Source organism: Artemia sp. Qi Xiang Cuo, chromosome 8, assembly GCF_049724085.1.
Source record: "Artemia sp. Qi Xiang Cuo chromosome 8, ASM4972408v1, whole genome shotgun sequence".
Classification (NCBI taxonomy): Eukaryota; Metazoa; Arthropoda; class Branchiopoda; order Anostraca; family Artemiidae; genus Artemia; species Artemia sp. Qi Xiang Cuo.
The window spans coordinates 2,604,402-2,623,320 of NC_142801.1; the positions used below are offsets into that span (position 1 = coordinate 2,604,402).

General features: G+C 33.7%; 2 protein-coding genes across 10 annotated transcripts in view; one reads left to right on the forward strand and one right to left on the reverse strand.

Moving 5' to 3' along the window:
• Positions 1 to 9,773, reverse strand: part of Hsc70-5 (Heat shock protein 70 cognate 5) — a 31,038-nt gene extending 21,265 nt beyond the window's left edge. Inside the window, exons 1-3 of the mRNA XM_089093130.1 lie at positions 9,607 to 9,773; positions 2,906 to 3,089; positions 747 to 870 (exon numbers count right to left, since the gene is read on the reverse strand). Of these exons, the coding sequence (XP_088949256.1) occupies positions 747 to 870; positions 2,906 to 3,089; positions 9,607 to 9,684 (386 nt within the window). The 5' untranslated portion in view covers positions 9,685 to 9,773. The remainder of the gene's footprint in view (positions 1 to 746; positions 871 to 2,905; positions 3,090 to 9,606) is intronic.
• Positions 9,774 to 9,922: 149 nt separating this feature from the next.
• Positions 9,923 to 18,919, forward strand: part of LOC148949069 (hexosaminidase D) — a 29,500-nt gene continuing 20,503 nt past the window's right edge. Inside the window, exon 1 of one of the 9 annotated variants that reach the window (XM_089093136.1) lies at positions 9,923 to 9,943. The gene's annotated coding sequence lies outside the window, so the exon portion shown is untranslated. Of the gene's footprint in view, positions 10,130 to 18,919 lie in introns of all 9 variants that reach the window. The other 8 variants (XM_089093141.1, XM_089093139.1, XM_089093134.1 and 5 more) reach the window with 8 other exon arrangements.

The following is an 18,919-nucleotide window of genomic DNA, read 5'->3' on the forward strand; positions in this document are numbered from 1 at the left end:
TACAATGAATCCAATGGTAAAAAACAATCACAATATGATCACTGTGTTAGGAACAAAGATATTAAAACTGTATTGCTGGATAAACTTAGAAGTTCAAGCCGTCCTCCTTGAACAAATGTTGTCTGGTCTAGAGAATCCTTGATGAACTCGCCTAGCCGCCATCTCTCGGTGTTCCTTTTTATTTACTTGCTCGCCTGCCCTATCTATTTCCAAAGCGTAATCCGAATCAAGCAGGTTGGAAAGCTTCGAAAATTTTTTGTCCAAGTCTCGGGCCTGCTGAAAGCTAGAAGTTATTTCCCCAAGTATTAGGTGCGGGGATACCAACATTTATTTCAGCACTTGTTTGTAAGTCAAATCAGCACTTGTTGAGTCTTCATCAAACTGTTCTTTTTATTTTTCATTTCTTCATCGACATGGTCCCATTACGTCACCTCAAAATCGATTTTGAGGTCGCTATTAAGGAATATCTCAAGATGTTTACAGAAACACCCACCTCCAATTGGCGTAAATGATTATCCAAGGTAAAAAGAATGGAAAAAAGGGGACAGCAAGAAAGAAAGAGAGAGAGAAAGAGAGAGAGAGAGAGAAACAGAGGACCATTAAAGCATAACTACTAGTTTTAATCAAATCATACAATTCACTTTACAAGACACCCTTTTTATAGTTGACTGGCGGTCACATCACCAATGAAATAAATTACTTAAGAACCTTAACTATTGAAACTTGTGGGCCCGATCACTACTTACAAGTCTTTTTGGACTTCAGCATCTTCAAATCGTCGACCAATCAAACGTTTTGTGGCATAGAAAGTATTCTGGGGATTTGTTACAGCCTGTCGTTTTGCAGGCATACCAGCTAACCTTTCACCATCTAAAACAAATAATTGAAAAACGTTAGGTATGAAAAAAGTAAGAAAAGACTTAAAAGACTTGAAAGAGAACACAGGCTAGTGCTAAACTTTGCCTTTAATCCCGCATACTCTCAGACAATAAACTTACATTGAGGTATAAGAAACTGGAAAAGAAGGGTAAAAGGGCATTTAAAGTCAATGTTTCTCGAATTTTTATTGCACGGGGGGGGGGGGGGGTCCTTTGGATCAATTTTGGAGATATTGTCGAACCCTATGAGCGGGTAAATAGTCCTTCACAGCCATATCGGACAGAGAAGACTGTCCAAGAGAAGAAAATGTAAAGGTAGGTTATAATCAAACTCCGAACTTCCACGAGTTGTGAGATATTTCGTTTTTAAACCATTATCTACACGGACCCAAATCCATACAAACAACTAAGAAAGAGGATTCTGAGAAATTACTTAAACCCCCTTCCAAAGGAAGTTTTGAAAACAACTCATTAAATGTCAACTTTCCTGTGAAAACGACTCTGATCAATCTAGTTAAATATGTCAATATGTCAACTTTAACCCATAAAATTTTTAAAGTAAATCATAGCATCAAAAATTTCACGAAGAGATAGTATGGCACCAATCCAATAGCTTTTCCAAAAGGCACACTTTGAAGTAAAAACTCGTTAAAGATGTTGTCGTGTGTCCAAATCAAAAACCATTTCAAGCTTGTTCAGGTTCATAATTAAGATAGACAAAAAAAAAAAAATCAAAAAAAAAAAAAAAAAATATCAAAAAAGACAATTCCTAGAGATAAGGAGGATCCCTGTAAAACCAGTGAGATTTCTACAATTTCGACCCCATTTCCCCGTCCCTTGGGTTAAACCTGTGTCACCTCTGAAAGCTGAATGTAAGGAACTCTAAACAAGAACACACAGGACTCCATTCATTATGCACGAGGGACTAATAACACAAATAAGGACATAAAGGTAAAAGGTAAAGGATGCGGCACTAGACCCTTAAGGTCCAAACCGGCGGTGCTGATCTCCGTTTCGTGGCCCTTCAGCCAGGAAGTGCAATGGGGGGCTGGGGGCCAGCCAACCTATAAGGACATAGTTGACCAGTTACATCAAGTAGCAAGCAAAATATCACTACCTTTTTTTCATAGGGGAAAGGACATAGGGAGAAGAATTTAGATTTTTCCTGTGGTAACATTTTGCTGTTGTACTCAATATCTGTCAATTTGCATTGAGACTATTCACAGTACAATATAAGATATCCCTGAAAGACTGTTGGAAATGGCAGGATGCTAATGAAACACTAAACATTTAAAAAGAAAGGATAATAAAAATGGAATGTGAATACCATGAGCAATAATAAAAAATGAAATTTAGTTTTTGAATTTAGCATGAAAATCTTTATTAGAAGTCTATAAAGTGACGTTTTTCCCTTTATTTTTAGTCGAGATGCAATAATTTCACGAAAAAAGCAAACTATGGGTAATAGAAAAAAAAATTTAAGAAAAGCCAACATTTTTTTTCACTCTTTCTAGTAGCATTGTAATTTGGTTTGCTACTTGATGTAATTTGGTTTGCTACTAGGATTCATTGTAATTTGGTATAAGAGTGGTAAAATCGCGACCAAATTTTTGGAAAACAGAATAAGAAGCACCACAACATACTTAGACCAGGTAGTTTGAAATCGTTTACAAGAACTAAAAATATAAAATTGTTTGGGTTAGTCTGTAAACTATTGCAATCCATTTTTAGCCAGCAACCAACTGCAACATGCTTCAGTAACACAAAATGGACATGAGGTCTTTAAAAATAAATTTTTCAGTACCCAGAGAAGATCTCTTTGATGTATGGAAACCTGTTCAATAGTCAGAACTATTTGTAGCCACTTTCTCCCACATTGCAGTTTCGAAGAGGATATTTTCGGAGTTTGGGGAATAAATGTAAGGAGAGAAGAAAAGGTACAGTTTCAAGACCACATTTTCCTAGCCCCCCCCCCCCCTCCCCTAGTGCATAACATAAAAACACTCAGAAACTAAGTGGACTTGTACCTTTAGTGAAAGCAACAGCAGATGGTGTTGTTCTTGAGCCTTCAGCATTTTCTATAACTTTAGCTTGTTTGCCTTCCATAACAGCAACACAAGAATTAGTTGTGCCTAAATCAATACCAATAACTGCCCCTTTAACTGTATCTGACTTCTGTCGAACTTGTAAGCCATTTTGTGATGCAACACACTAGAAATAAAACACAAAAAGTTCAACTAGTTTGCTAGCAGCCACCTATAAGCGAGTTCTACTTCAAAAATATATCTAGACACTACTAATAATTTTATATTATTCAGCCATCAAAAGGTATATTTTTGAAAATTTCTTGGAGGGAGGGGAATCACAAAAGAGGGGATTCCTTCCCCTGAGTACAAGCACGCATATGGCTTGACTTTTCAATTTGAGGCATATTGATATCACCCTGATAAAAATATATTAAACAACTTACCAAAGGTATATACCAAATTTTTCTAACACTTATAGCATGAAAATGAAGATCCAGCTAAAGTACAAATTTCCTAATTTCAAATTGCTTCAAATAAAATGTTCACAAAATGGGGGTTGTACAGACAAAACAGCATGAAAGTAGGGAGTTTAAGGATGAAGTGGGGCCAGATTAGGTACCAACTTTCTCCATAAATAACTGAAAATAACCACCAATGAGCGCCACGTCCATTCTAGTTATGCATGCTGAAGCTTACCCTTCACTGGTTGTTATTCAAAGTATGAATTGTAAAAATAAGGTTGGTGCTTTGGAGCCCAGGTTGGCAATTTTTGAAACTGAAGTTAGGGCTGCAGCTTACTAGCTTCTATACCCAAGAAATGTAAGAGTAGGTAAACTGGTATACCTATTGCTAATCTCAGTTCTCAGGAAAATCATTAAAGTAACATACATAACATGATAATACATCTGATGAATACTGATGGGATTATTAGTTAAAAAATCCATTTTGCTCAGTAACATCGGTAAACAATATAGCTAGAAAAAATGCGAATGAGTACCCTTTAATTTGATATCTTCATCCTTCTTCCCCCAAGAGCAAAAAATGCAAAGCCATAAGAACAAAACATTTACGTGTGCTACAAAGTATCTGTATCCAGAAAAGACATTGCACAACTTCCAGCAACCGAATTAAAAGACAGTAGGAACTGGAAAAAAAAATACTGGATTGCCTTGGCCCCGAAATTAGGAAACTGTTACCCCGATTTTACATCTGAAGAACACCAGCCCACATACCAAAGACCCAATTTTACAGAGATCCAACATCGAGTAACATTTTCATCTCTGAAGCTTACTAGAATACAAGACAGAACATCTTGTTAGGCCATCAGAAGGCATCTTGTTAGGCTATCTTAGAAGAAAGACTTCTAGGCAGTTTAAATCAATGAAAACTACTGCAAATTTCTCTGGCTGAGACATGAACTAATCCAAATACAAAGGAACTATATAATCTTTCTCTTTCAACCCCCTATTCTTAAATTTGCACTTCCCCTTACTCAGTGAAACAAGCAATCTGAAAACAAAAAGCAATCTAGCTAAGCAAAAATTAAAACTGCCTCAATAGAGCACCTTTCAGTACTTGTATGATAAACTCCCTACCCTTCAAGTTGTTTATTCATTGACACCCATTACAGAACCATTTTTTTTTTTCGTTGGTTTCTTTCAGCTTAGCATGAGACAAGACAAAGAGAACTGATGGAATAGATGGGAAATATATAATTTGGGCCATATATTTGAATAGTAGGGGGGGGGGGGTAAAGTATTTTGACAGCATGAAGTTAGAAAACAGTTCTTACTACATAATATGCAGAATAATTGTATCTAACACAATAGGCATGCAGACCTGCTATACTTCCACCCCCCCCCCCTAATGCACAAATATATAGCTCAAATTTTTTTCTAAAATATTATATTTTTATTTTACTTTGGTATATTTCATTAGGATTGAGCATCAGAGAAACATATTAGAAGAATATTAGGTAGGGCGTATATTATACAAGTACCCACCTTTCTAAAAGAGAAGATTGCCAGACATCCTTGAGAAATAAAACAATTGCTGAATCAACAAAATTGTTAATGTTCACTGAATATGCAAGCTCTTGTGAGATGCATCATTTTTTTAAGTTAAATTTAGCATCATAGTTTTGATTGTTGCCAACTTCAGTTTATATCCTATATGAAGGAAACCCCTGGGTTTGAAATGATTTTTTTTTTAAATCTAGATTTATATACTGGCATCAGAATAGAAATGCTTGAGGTCTTGGGAAAACTTCCTCATGAAAAAGAGGTCAATCTTCCCAGTGAATCAATGGTTGGGTTTATAAGAGGCTATGTTAGAAGCATAGACATTATACAAAACAGAATAAGATATGCTGGGGTTGTTCTCCAAATAAAGATAAAGAAAACTAAAAGTATGAACACTTTCTTAAAAAATAAAATAGAATATCAGACCCTCAAGATAGGTATGCTTATGTTTCATACATAAGAACAAAGATGAATGAACAGTCCATTTTATGACACAGTGCAAGAATGAGAAACCAATTAAAAAAAATACATTTCAGTTTATTTCAGTAAACTTGATCTCCTGTTTTCGAAGCCCCTTGATAAGTTGGCTTTACTATCTTTGGTTAATTGTGTTTTAGTATAATATAAAAGCTAAAAAATTAGCAAGAAAACAGTCTTGAAACATATGGCTATTGAAATTGATTTAGATTCAACATGGTAATTTCATAAGTTGTGCCTAGTTAAAGAAAACAAAACATTATATTTTCAATGTATGGAATGTCTGATCTAGATTCTAACAACTAGCTTCTTTTTTTAGATTCTGTTTTGATGAAGCACTGAAATATTGAAAGTATGGATATAATGCATGCACACTTGGAACATCAGACAAATCTATGCAAAAAGGCTGAACATCAGCAAATATGAGTCACTTGGCTCTTATACCAACAACTTTTCTTCCTTTTGAAAATCATATTTTTGGTGGAATTATTTCCTGTCATGCTTATTAAGTCATCTATTCTGACTGCTACAGCAACCCCTCATCCTGGTTTGGGTGTGATAGCCTACTCATAAATTTGTTGCAATATTGGCTATTTCCTAAATCTCCTTTCCATTTTACTCCCTACTGCACCCAAGTCAGTATTACAACATTCCAACATAACATATCTGCTTTTAAAAGTGAGTGTTTATGTTCCTTAAACACCCCCCCCCCCATCTGCTACTTTAGGGATCAATTTGAGGAATGCCCAATGGCCATTTTATAGTAGCTTCACTGATTCTTAAGGTTATTTAAATGCATCTTTTCTAGTCTAGTACTCAACCTATTAGATGTAATACAAGTGATTAAATTGATGGATGATATTGATGAATTTCCTGAATTACTAGTACAGCTTCTTAAGGTGGATGGATTTAATTTAGTCATCATAAGAAATGAATAGGAAGATATACTAGGAAAATGAAGAGGATTACATAAAGCCTGGCCAATTCTGCATTAAGTATTAGGTTTTCAAATATTTAACAGAATCATAAAGATTACACATGTTAAGTACAGAGGCACATAGGTAGCTTTTTAATCTCAGAAAAGAATAAAAAAAAAAAAATATTCTTTGTCTGAAACTACAATGTGCCTCAGTTGCCCCATAAATCCCCAGGATAGAATTTTACCATCAGATAATTTAAATATGAATTCATAAATCAAAAGTTTTTTTTTATGTATTTTGCTATTATATTATATTCTTTTTAATATTTCTGGCCTACTTTTCTGTTTCTTTTATCATGATTTTTGCATATTTTACTGAGGTTTTGTATAGCTTGAAATTTTTCACAATAATCAAAAATTAAAGAAAAATTTAACTTAGATCCTGTGAAGCAATTTATAGCACTTGCAATCAAATTTTACAAACTGGCCAATATTCTATATATTTCAAAGCAAACACTTACTGCAATCATGGACTTGACATCATGAAAATAACAAAATGAATTCATCTAGCTCTAAAACCACAAAACATATTTTATATATTACAACAAAGCCCACTATTAAACTAAACATTTAGTTTTTATGGATAAATCACAATATCTTATTTCATCAATAAACACAGCATATTTCCATTTGTTGTTGACATATGCCATGAACATATAACTGAGAAAAATTAACCTATAGGTAAAAAAAATTAATAAGATTGTAACTAATTAAGAAAATAGTGATAAAAGTCTTTCTTTAATTCCTAAATTATACAAAGCAATTAAACATGGCCATCTTTACTTGATTTCCATCTCATATTTTTATTGTTAAATATGGCAAAATTTTGTTTCATTTGTAAGGTGACAAATATGCAAAATTTCAAATGAATGCAAACATTATAGTTTAAAATAACATACAGATGTAATAAAGTTGAATTAAAATAGCCTATATACACTGATAAAAAAACACTGGAATGTATGTGTTCTAATCTTGACTACTTGTAAATAAGCCCAAGACATGTAGCCTACAATTAACTCTTGATGTTCAAATGTTACCGATGGGGGGGGGGGAGGAATCCCTAAAAACAAAAAAGACTAATGATAGAAGCACAGGAGCAATAATGAGATTAAAGCATCACTCATACTCCACTAGCTGGTGAACATTTTGGAGCACCAATTGTTCTACTACACATGAAAGACTTCTAAGACAACATGTAGAGGATCACAGCCACTTCAACCAAGCATTGTACACAGCACCTTGTTTATATAATTTTGACAGCAAGTGAACCCTCAAATAGGATCTCTGAAGATCAAATCCCTCCACCAAGCCTCCTTTTCTCACCTCCAAAAATAGATTTTCTTATGCAATTATCAATACACCCTGAAGATACACACCTTCCTCAAGCCAAACTGATTTTGTCCAAATAAAAAGTTTCTCCAACATTCATTTTAATCCATTGAATTGTAAGGGAGATTATACTGACTGCTAATGTTGATTATTGAGATGAGTTCAGCAATTGTCATTAAAGGTAAGGTAATATTCTGTGAGATAAATATGTTTAGGAATAGGAAATGTAAGACAAAAGTTATCAGTGAAAAGAAGGACTTTTTCATATAATAGGGACTACATTCACTTTAGGGACCAGTGTAACCCCTTATACAAAGAAATAATAACACAAATGATGAATAATACTGTATTAATAAAATGAAGTTTATCTTACATTATTTTTAAATTGTATTAATCATACTTTGATTAATAATTCCTATATGCATTTATCTTACCCTGAGATCACCTAATTATGCTCATACTAAGAATTCTAATGCTGCATTAAAGCTGGAGTGGAATTTTATTCATATCTTACATGTAACAGGATAATCAGCTGTGGTTTCAGAAAAAGTGCTATGACTAGAAAAGTTTTGTATTATGTAAGAGGTGAGGGGAAAGGACCAACACTTTGAAATAACTGCTAATGACAGAAGTCCTGAATTTCCTATTTTTACTATAAAATTGACTTGTTTTTCCCATCATGGTTCAGCAGTTAAATGCACCCTGAGTACTTTATTGAAATATACCTTAATTACCTTAATTCACACTTTAGAGCAAAATAAGGTCCATGATAAGCAGAAAAACTGAGGCAAAGTGAAAACCTTGATCAAAATGGGCAACCCCCAGCTGTAATCCCCTTTAGCCATGGCACCCAGGACAACTGCCAATTTCAATCAAGTCAGATAGGCTATAAAAGTTAGCCTACTTAGCTGATTCTTTTGGTTTATTATTCTTGTACTTACCTCTCACAAACAGTTACTTCATCCTACAAATTTTGCCAATTTGAAATAAAAACAATAATCAACAAAAAAAAAAAAATGCAATGAAAAAAAATCATTCCCTTCCCCCTCCCTCACAAACAAATCATTCTTTACAAGTAGCCTATGAGATTAGCTGAAGTTTACTAACCACAAACAATATTCACAATTTCAAATGTACTAATGGACCACAGTGGAGCCTAATCCAGGGCACACATTTAAAGCTTGGGTCTAATCTTATAGGCCTATACATAGCCTAATGTTCAAGATTAGGATCATGTTTTCAATATTTAGGAAATATAGACCTACTCTTTGATCAGTATATATGTCAAATCATTTTAAATGATATTTGTGTCTAATGTTGTAATTAATCATAGGCAAAACTAAATTTCATTGGGCTGGGACTCCTGTAGAAACCCATCACAACAAATAACCTGTGACACGCCACTAACCTAAATTAACAAAGAAATAAGTTATGCTATAAGGGCTGTCTCTGGAATCATCATGGAAAGGGCTAAATCAACAGAAAACAAATCATGATATTTTGAAACAGGCATAGGCTAGTATAAAATGAGAAACCTGATGAAATGTCATTTCTGACTGTTCAGCATGTTTACTTCATAAGTGACCAGCCACAAGGCTAAATATTCAATTTAAATTTGGGAAGAGTACAGAATAGGGACTCTAATAGTATAGGCTACTCCTTTAAATGTTCTATGAGACATCTGTTTTACAAAACAAATTTAGCCCAATGGCCTGTCAAAAATGAAACTCAAAATGCAAATAAACATAATCTACCAACTTTATTCTGTTCTAAAATTATTTCTTCAAGGCTAAATAAAGATCCATGACCCCTTCCATTACAGACCTAGCTAACTCATCTGGGTGTCAGCTACCTATCATAAGCCTAGCCTAGGCAAAGTGAATCAACAACAATACCGTTTTGAGTAGGTTCTGAACAATGGCTTCACCATTAAGAATTTGAAGTCTTGAACAAACTTTGGATGCAGTCAACATGTTTCCCTTTAATTATAAATTAAAAGTGCCTGATTTTCACAAGAAAAACTTCACGTGGAGCCGGGCAAAATTTCGTGAGAAATTTTACGTAATTGTAGTTGCCAAGTAAGATCATTTATATAGCCATCTATATTAGACCGACTATAAATTGCTTATATTTATTAGATAACTCTGTATAACCGTCTTATGCATCTGGAAAGTTTAATTCTATGTTTGTAGAAGAAGCAACTTAATTATTCAAAAATCTACTAGGAAAAATGTTCGTTTCGTTTGGTCTTCCTTTTGTTGGAGTTTTTCAACTGGCTTTCTCAGTAACAACTTCGATAAATCAATTTTTTAAGACATGTACCAGCAAAGGCCTATTTGGCTTCAAAGTGACAAATGTATTTGAATTAGGTGGTAAAATTAGGATGATTTGTTGTCATACTATCAAGAATCTCTAAAAGTAATTGTGCCAAAATTATAGATGATGGCTTTTCTCCATTTTAGAAAGTAGATTGGTTAGGGAAGGGCTTATTTTACACTAAAATTGCATATTTTAATGGCAACTGGCATACAAATTTTTGTAACTTGCTTGTGGCTCAAGATATCTGTGTACAGTTGGAGCTGTTGAGAGGGAAACACCAGGCTTATAAAATTCCAAACTATTTTTTAAATCATTAAATGGGCCACTGACTTATTTCACTCTTAAAAATACTTGATCCCCCCCCCCTCTAATTTGCAAATATTTAGCCCAAATTATATAGCTCATTCCTCATGAATTTTCTGTTTTTTAATTTTGTCAGTGTTTATTTAGTTTACAGGTAGCCAATTAATTTGAAGCAAAAGAATAGCAAATGGTAAAATGCAGGAAGGTGCCCAATGGATAGCCTAGGCTATTCTTAAAAAAAATACATACTTCTATAGAATATTAGGCATACAGTTTTGGGATAATATCCAACTAGCCTAAAAAAATACATTCTATAGAATATAAAAATAATATCCAACAACACTTAGTATCAAGATAAAATATCATGCTAGACAGATAATAACATTTTTAAGACTCATACACCTTTACCTACCTAGCTGAATATTTGACTGTCTATGCAATATACAGAATATCTAACTAGGTGGATATAATGTAGCTTAGTATTTCTGATATATATCCAACTAGGCAGATAAGAAGATTCTCTAAGCAGTTTGGGGTTAATACCCAACTAGCCAGATAATTCATTTCTCTTAGGCATAGCATGAACATCTAACTAGGTGGATAATACCATGTCTTAACACTCCTGATATATATCCATCTAGGAGGATAAGTAAATTCCATTATACCATTTTGGGATAATATCCAACTAGCCTAAAAAAATACATTCTATAGAATATAAAAATAATATCCAACAACACTTAGTATCAAGATAAAATATCATGCTAGACCGATAATAACATTTTTAAGACTCTTACACCTTTACCTACCTAGCTGAATATTTGACTGTCTATGCAATATACAGAGTATCTACCTAGTTGGATAATAATGTTGCTTAGTGTTTCTGATATATATCTAACTAGGCAGATAAGAAGATTCTCTAAGCAGTTTGGGGTTAATATCCAACTATTCAGATAATTTGTTTCTCTTAGGAAGAGAGAATATCTACCTAGTTGGATAATAATGTTGCTTAGTGTTTCTGATATATATCTAACTAGGCAGATAAGAAGATTCTCTAAGCAGTTTGGGGTTTATATCCAACTAGCCAGATAAATTGTTTCTCTTAGGCATAGAGAATATCTACCTAGTTGGATAATAATGTTGCTTAGTGTTTCTGATATATATCCAACTAGGCAGATAAGAAGATTCTCTAAGCAGTTTGGGGTTAATATCCAACTAGCCAAATAATTCATTTCTCTTAGTCATAGCATGAACATCTAACTAGGTGGATAATAATGTAGCTTAGTGTTTCTGATATATATCCAACTAGGCCATGGGCGCCCATATGGGGGGGGGGCTCCCGCCCCCCCCTGGCGGAATGCTGGTGGCGTGTTTTTATATTTTTTTTGTGAGAGTTCTATTATATAGTCTGCGAATTGCACATTAGACGCGGTTTGCCCCCCCTCTGGAATTCAGCTTATGGGCGCCCATGAACTAGGCAGATAAGAAGATTCTATAAGCAGTTTGGGGCTAATATCCAACTAGCCAGATAATTTGTTTCTCTTAGGCAGAGTGAATATCTACCTAGTTGGATGATAATGTTGCTTAGTGTTTCTGATATATATCCAAATAGACAGATAAGAAGATTCTCTAAGCACTTTGGGGCTAATATCCAACTAGCCAGATAATTTGTTTCTCTTAGGCAGAGTGAATATCTACCTAGTTTGATAATAATGTTGCTTAGTGTTTCTGATATATATCCAACTAGGCAGATAAGAAGATTCTCTAAGCAGTTTGGGGTTAATATCCAACTAGCCAGATAATTCATTTCTCTTAGGCATAGCATGAACATCTAACTAGGTGGATAATACCATGTCTTAACACTCCTGATATATATCCATCTAGGAGGATAAGTAAATTCCATTATACAGTTTTGGGATAATATCCAACTAGCCTAAAAAAATGCATTCTATAGAATATAAAAATAATATCCAACAACACTTAGTATCAAGATAAAATATCATGCTAGACAGATAATAACGTTTTTAAGACTCTTACACCTTTACCTACCTAGCTGAATATTTGACTGTCTATGCAATATACGGAGTATCTACCTAGTTGGATAATAATATAGCTTAGTGTTTCAGATATATATCCAAATAGGCAGATAAGAAGATTATCTAAGCAGTTTTGGGTTAATATCTAGGTAGCCAGATAAATTGTTTCTCTTAGGCACAGCAAGAATATCTACCTATTTGGATAATAATGTTGCTTAGTGTTTCTGATGTATATCCAACTAGGCAGATTAGAAGATTCTCTAAGCAGTTTAAGGTTAATATCTAACTAGCCAGATAAATTGTATCTCTTAGGCAGAGAGAATCTCTACCTAGTTGGATAATAATGTTGCTTAGTGTTTCTGATATATACCCAACTAGGCAGATAAGAAGATTCTCTAAGCAGTTTGGGGTTTATATCCAACTAGCCAGATAAATTGTTTCTCTAAGGCATAGAGAATATCTACCTAGTTGGATAATAATGTAGCTTAGTGTTTCCGATATATATCCAACTAGACAGATAAGAAGATTCTCTAAGCAGTTTAAGGTTAATATCCAACTAGCCAGATAATTCATTTCTCTTAGGCATAGCATGAACATCTAACTAGGTGGCTAATAATGTTGCTTAGTGTTTCTGATATATATCCAACTAGGCAGATAAGAAGATTCTCTTAGCAGTTTGGGGTTAATATCTAACTAGCCAGATAAATTGTTTCTCTTAGGCAGAGAGAATCTCTACCTAGTTGGATTATAAAGTTGCTTAGTGTTTCTGATATATATCAAACTAGGCAGATAAGAAGATTCTCTAACCAGTTTGAGGTTAATATCCAACTATCCAGATAAATTGTTTTTCTTAGGCACAGAGAGAATTTCTACCTAGTTGGATAATAATGTAGCTTAGTGTTTCTGATGTATATCCAACTAGGCAGACAAGAAGATTCTCTAAGCAGTTTGAGGTTAACATCCAACTAGCCAGATAATTCATTTCTCTTAGACATAGCATGAACATCTAACTAGGTGGATAATAATGTTGCTTAGTGTTTCTGATATATATATATATATATATATATCCAACTAGGCAGATAAGAAGAATCTCTAAGCAGTTTGGGGTTAATATCCAACTAGCCAGATAATTTGTTTCTCTTAGGCAGAGAGAATATCTACCTAGTTGGATAATAATGTAGCTTAGTGTTTCTGATATATATCCGACTAGGCAGATAAGAAGATTCTCTAAGCAGTTTGGGGTTAATATTGAACTAGCCAGATAATTTTTTTATCTTAGGCAGAGAGAATATCTACCTAGTTGGATAATAATGTTGCTTAGTGTTTCTGATATATATCTAACTAGGCAGATAAGAAGATTCTCTAAGCAGTTTGGGGTTAATATCCAACTAGTCAGATAATTTGTTTCTCTTAGGCAGAGAGAATATCTACCTAGTTGAATAATAATGTTGCTTAGTGTTTCTGATATATAACCAACTAGGCAGATAAGAAGATTCTCTAAGCAGTTAGGGGTCAATATCCAACTAGCCAGATAATTCATTTCTCTTAGGCATAGCATGAACATCTAACTAGGTGGATATTAATGTAGCTTAGTGTTTCTGATGTATATCCAACTAGGCAGATAAGAAGATTCTATAAGCAGTTTGGGGCTAATATCCAACTAGCCAGATAATTTGTTTCTCTTAGGCAGAGTGAATATCTACCTAGTTTGATAATAATGTTGCTTAGTGTTTCTGATATATATCCAACTAGGCAGATAAGAAAACTCTCTATGTAGTTTGGGGTAAATATCCAACTAGACAGATAATTCATGTTACTTAGGTATAGCATGAACATCTAACTAGGAGGGTAATACCATGTCTTAACACTCCTGATATATATCCATCTAGGAGGATAAGTAAATTCCATTATACAGTTTTGGGATAATATCCAACTAGCCTAATAAATTGTGTCTCTTAGGCACAGCAAGAATATCTAACTAGGTAGATAATGCTGAGGCTTAGATCTTCTAATATATATTTAACTAGACAGGAAGTTACTTCACTACCTAGTTGGATTAATATCAGAATGGCTAGGACAAAGTGTTATCCACCAAGTTAAATGTTCATGCTATGTCTAAGAGAAAAAATTTTCTGACTAGTTGGATATTATCACTAGTTTGCATGAAGAATTTACTTATCTGTCTAGTTAGATATATATCAGAAGCATAAGGTTGAAGTATTATCCACATAGTTAGAGATACTAAAGAGTAGAATATTTTTATTTATAACACATACATAAATAAATGTCACAAAACAGCACACATGCCTGGTGGCATACTTTAGTGCTGAAAATATTGCCAATGAAAATACACAGCCATTTTCTAACTAAATTTTACAACAACAAAAAAGAAAACCCTAATGAACAAAATGCTTAGCATGTCATAAGATATTTCTTCACCAGTCTTAGAAAATGTCACTTGTTGCTGCATTCTCAAACTGATGCTGGAATTGAGTTCCAGATTTTTGGGCCAGTGTGACGGATGCTGAATCCTGCTCTTGATATCGGGCGAATTTCACACGAAAAGTCTGAACAATGCGTAGTAGGATAATTATGAAGTTGAGAATTAGTTGGAAAAATGCAGGAGAAATTTACAGGTAAATTGCTATATTGATAATCGTGACAAATACTAGAGATAAAAATTAAATGAAGTTGGTCCAAAGAGAAAATTCCTGAAGTCCCGTATAGGTGTCTAACTGAAGTTCTGCAGTCAACATTAAAAAGAATCCTCATTGCTTTATTCTGAAGTATTTGGAGAGATTTGAAAACAGACAAAAAGGTAGATGCCCAAACCGAAATGCAATAGAGAAAATATGGGTGGACGAAAGAATAATAAATAGATTTTAGAATAGCTTTAGGAAAGAAATGACAAAAACAAGTTAGCATGCCAATATTTTGGGAAATTTTTAACAACAGTGTTTTTACATATTTATGGAACAACAAGTTTTCATCTAAAATAATCCCAAGATATTTGAACTGATCTACCCGTCTTAATTCAAGACCATTCAAGAAAAGAGATAAGGTATCTGACACTACTGATCCAGTTTGCGAAAATAACATATATTTTTTTTTCATTAAGAGCTAGTAAATTCCTTGAATACCATTCAGATACAGTTAGTAACATACTTTCAAGGTTCTGGAAAAGAACTGATAGTTGGCTCTTATGCTTTATTGTATTTGGCTAGCAAGATAAAATTATTTTTCTTTCAAATTTTAATTATTTTCCTAGTTGGATAATTTCTTATTTGCTTAAAAGGATTTTTCAGATAGCTAACTAGTTGGATAATTTTGGAAATAACTAAGTATGGTTGGATATTATTTTTACATTCTATAGAATAGAAATTTTTAGATATTATCCATTGGGTATATTCCTGTAAAATGCATAGGCCTACTACTAGGCTAGGCTAGCTTACTACTAACTCACTACAACACCAAGCTGCCTAAGGCCAACACAGCAATGCATACTCCTCTTCCATCACAATCTGTTCAAAGCCTACCTCTTTACACCTTCCTTGGAGTTACCATTTCCCTTAAATCTTTCCTTGTGACATCCTCCCAACCTAGGGTAAAAAACCAGTATCCAATTGAGCAAAATTATGTAAAACTCAAAACCTCACATCTTGTTATCAGATAAGAATTAAGAAGATCTGTATAGGCCAATAAATGGCTAGAAATCCAAGTTATACAACAATAGCCTATGGTTATTATAAAAATTATTTAAGATCAGACATTTGAAATTATTAGTTTATTGACTTACCTAGAAGGACCTCTTTGGAAATACCAATTATCCTATTTTGATGTATATATCCTTTTAGTTTTTCAGTTTTATTCACATATTAACAGAAAGCTGATTGTCTTCTGATTCTAAAAATTTAATTTTCATTTCTTTATATTTATCCTTTAAATCACAAATATTAAATATATATTTTTTTTTCATTTCAATTGCTTGTCAAAATAGAGACCACAAATTGAATTTATGATAACAAATTACTCCCACTGGGCTGGCTCTAGTGAGAGGTGATTGGGTCTACGCTTGTACTATCATATATCATACTTCAGTGAAAAAGTGGCTGTCCAAAAACCCATTGCTATTTTTCCAGAATGTCAAAGAAAAGTGGTCCTTCCCTAAAAGAAGTCTTTTACCCTATTTGAGGACAACCTGCTTTTTGTTTACCCCTAGATGGGTGGCTGACAAGGACAATTTTTGGTTATCTATCATCCTTCATCAGTGGAAGGTGTCCTAGTTATCTTATCCTTTCTTGCATTATAGCCCTAGAAGCAGGACTGAACCACATTTTTCATAGAGCTTATTGTTTGAGATATGGTCAGTCAGTCAGATACCCAAAACAATCCATTGGTAATTGCTCTAGAAAACATCCAGCAAATCCTCTTTTATTTTTTTGGAGTGCCCATTCTTCAGAACTGTACTTGGCCACTGTCATCACCGTAGCTTCCAATATTCTAATCTTGGTTTACAGACTTTTATTTTTATTTGTCCAAACTTTTTTCAACAATGATAAAACACCCTATGCCTTTGTTATTATACTTTTTAACATCTTCACAAATAATATTGCCTATGTAAGTGAAGCTGTCTACTTGGTCTATCTTCTCATTGCTCAGCATCACCTCTTCACCTTTATTTACTCCTAATTGTAGCATTTTAGTCTTCTTGACATTAATTTTTAAACCTATTCTTGCACCCTGAACTCACAAAATTTCTAAAAGTTCATCTGTTTTACAAACTTTTTCATCTAATATGCTTAAGTTATCAGCATAACTTACCTTAAATTGCACTTGCTAGTGATAGAATGAGTCCTGTGAGTCTAATGCAAGGCTCCCATGGCGTCAATAAAGTTTGTCATGAAAGTATGAACCATTAAGTTTGTCCTGCTCACACAAGGATTTCATCTTTTTGACTTAACAGCAGTTTTTCATAGAAATTAACAGAAATACTCAGACATGGATCTGAGAAAACCATCTTTTTAAGCATTTTTTCCTTTTAATAATAAATAATTTTTTTTTCTTTTACCAAGCAAAATATTTTAACAAGTATACACGATTATATTTGTAGACACTAATTTGTATGTTGTTTATTTGAAATTTTCCTCAAGTCTTCTGCTATTGGTTGAACTTTGCAGATTTTCTTGAAAAAGTTAAATAAAGTTTAACTTCTTTCTGACTGCAATAAAGTCAACAAAGTTATGCAAGGAAAATGGTTTATTAACTTTGCAAACAGCTTTATTAACTTTATTGATGTTGTGGGAGCCCTGCTTAAGCCTAAGAGAGTTTTACTTCCCCATTTAATTCTATGTTCTCCCAGCACCTTTGCTGTGCTCCTTAGGACAAAGTCCATCAAAATGATCTGTATAAAATGTAACCCTGATTAACTCCTGATTTAATATGAAACCAGATAATAACCTCATTTTCTAACTTAACTGTTGTAATATTATTCTCATACATACCACTAGTTGCTTTATTTTATTTATATTGCATACCATACAAGGATAGCACCTTTGCTAAAGCACTTCTGTCAACTGAACCAAGTGCTCGCTCATAATTTGTAAAACTGAAAACTAAAGACATTTCATGACTCAGGCAATTCTCAATTGTTAATCTAAGAGTAAAAATTTGGTCAAAATATCCTCTACCTTTCTTAAAACCGCACTGTTCTTCTCTCAAAACTTTATCTGCAGCATGTCTAAGTCTAAAAATTACCATCATACTAAGTAATTTGCTTTCTACTGAAACCCATGCTTTTTCCTCGCAAATTAAATCTAAATGCTTTGAATTTAATTTGTAAATGAAACAATTAAAAAAAATCTGTTTACTGTGGATTGTTTCACTTCTATAAATCAAAGATTTTGAAAGTTCAGTGCCCTTTTGGTGGGGAAGGGAAAGAGAAAGAAACTTCAAAACACCTTACAAGGAGGTCATTGAGGCCCTGAATCCATTATTGAGAGTTTTATTTACCTCACTCAACTATTTCTCACAATAGACAAAAGCCCTGCATCTAAAATTTTACAAGCCTTATAAATAGGTAAGGCGTTGGGCTAGAGACAGGGGTTTAAAAATGCCATCTTAGGAAATAATCTGTTTTCTGAATCTAAGCCTATTCTAAAAGTCCTGCTCCCCTAGCATTCTGTTGCCAGATCATGGACCAAATAGTATGCTGGTGTCTTTGAAAAACAAGCCAGATAATGGTTTTGCCTCAAATCCAACCCAGCCTCTACCTTGTGTACTTACCCTTGTGTATTAGTTTGATGGAACAGTCCATCATTAAATTGCATTCCAGCATGTCATTTGGCATTGGTTAAACAACTTATTTTAAAGTTTTCACTTTACACACTGAGATGCATAAACCCCAAATCCTGAGCAAGCCAAAAACTAAACCAAACCTAAGTCTTTCATATTCCTGAATTTAGAAATTCCACAATTTTCCAAATTTCTGAAATTAACTAGGCTAGTATGGTAGGTGATTGTTTCACTCAGATAGATGATTACATGATCTATCAAA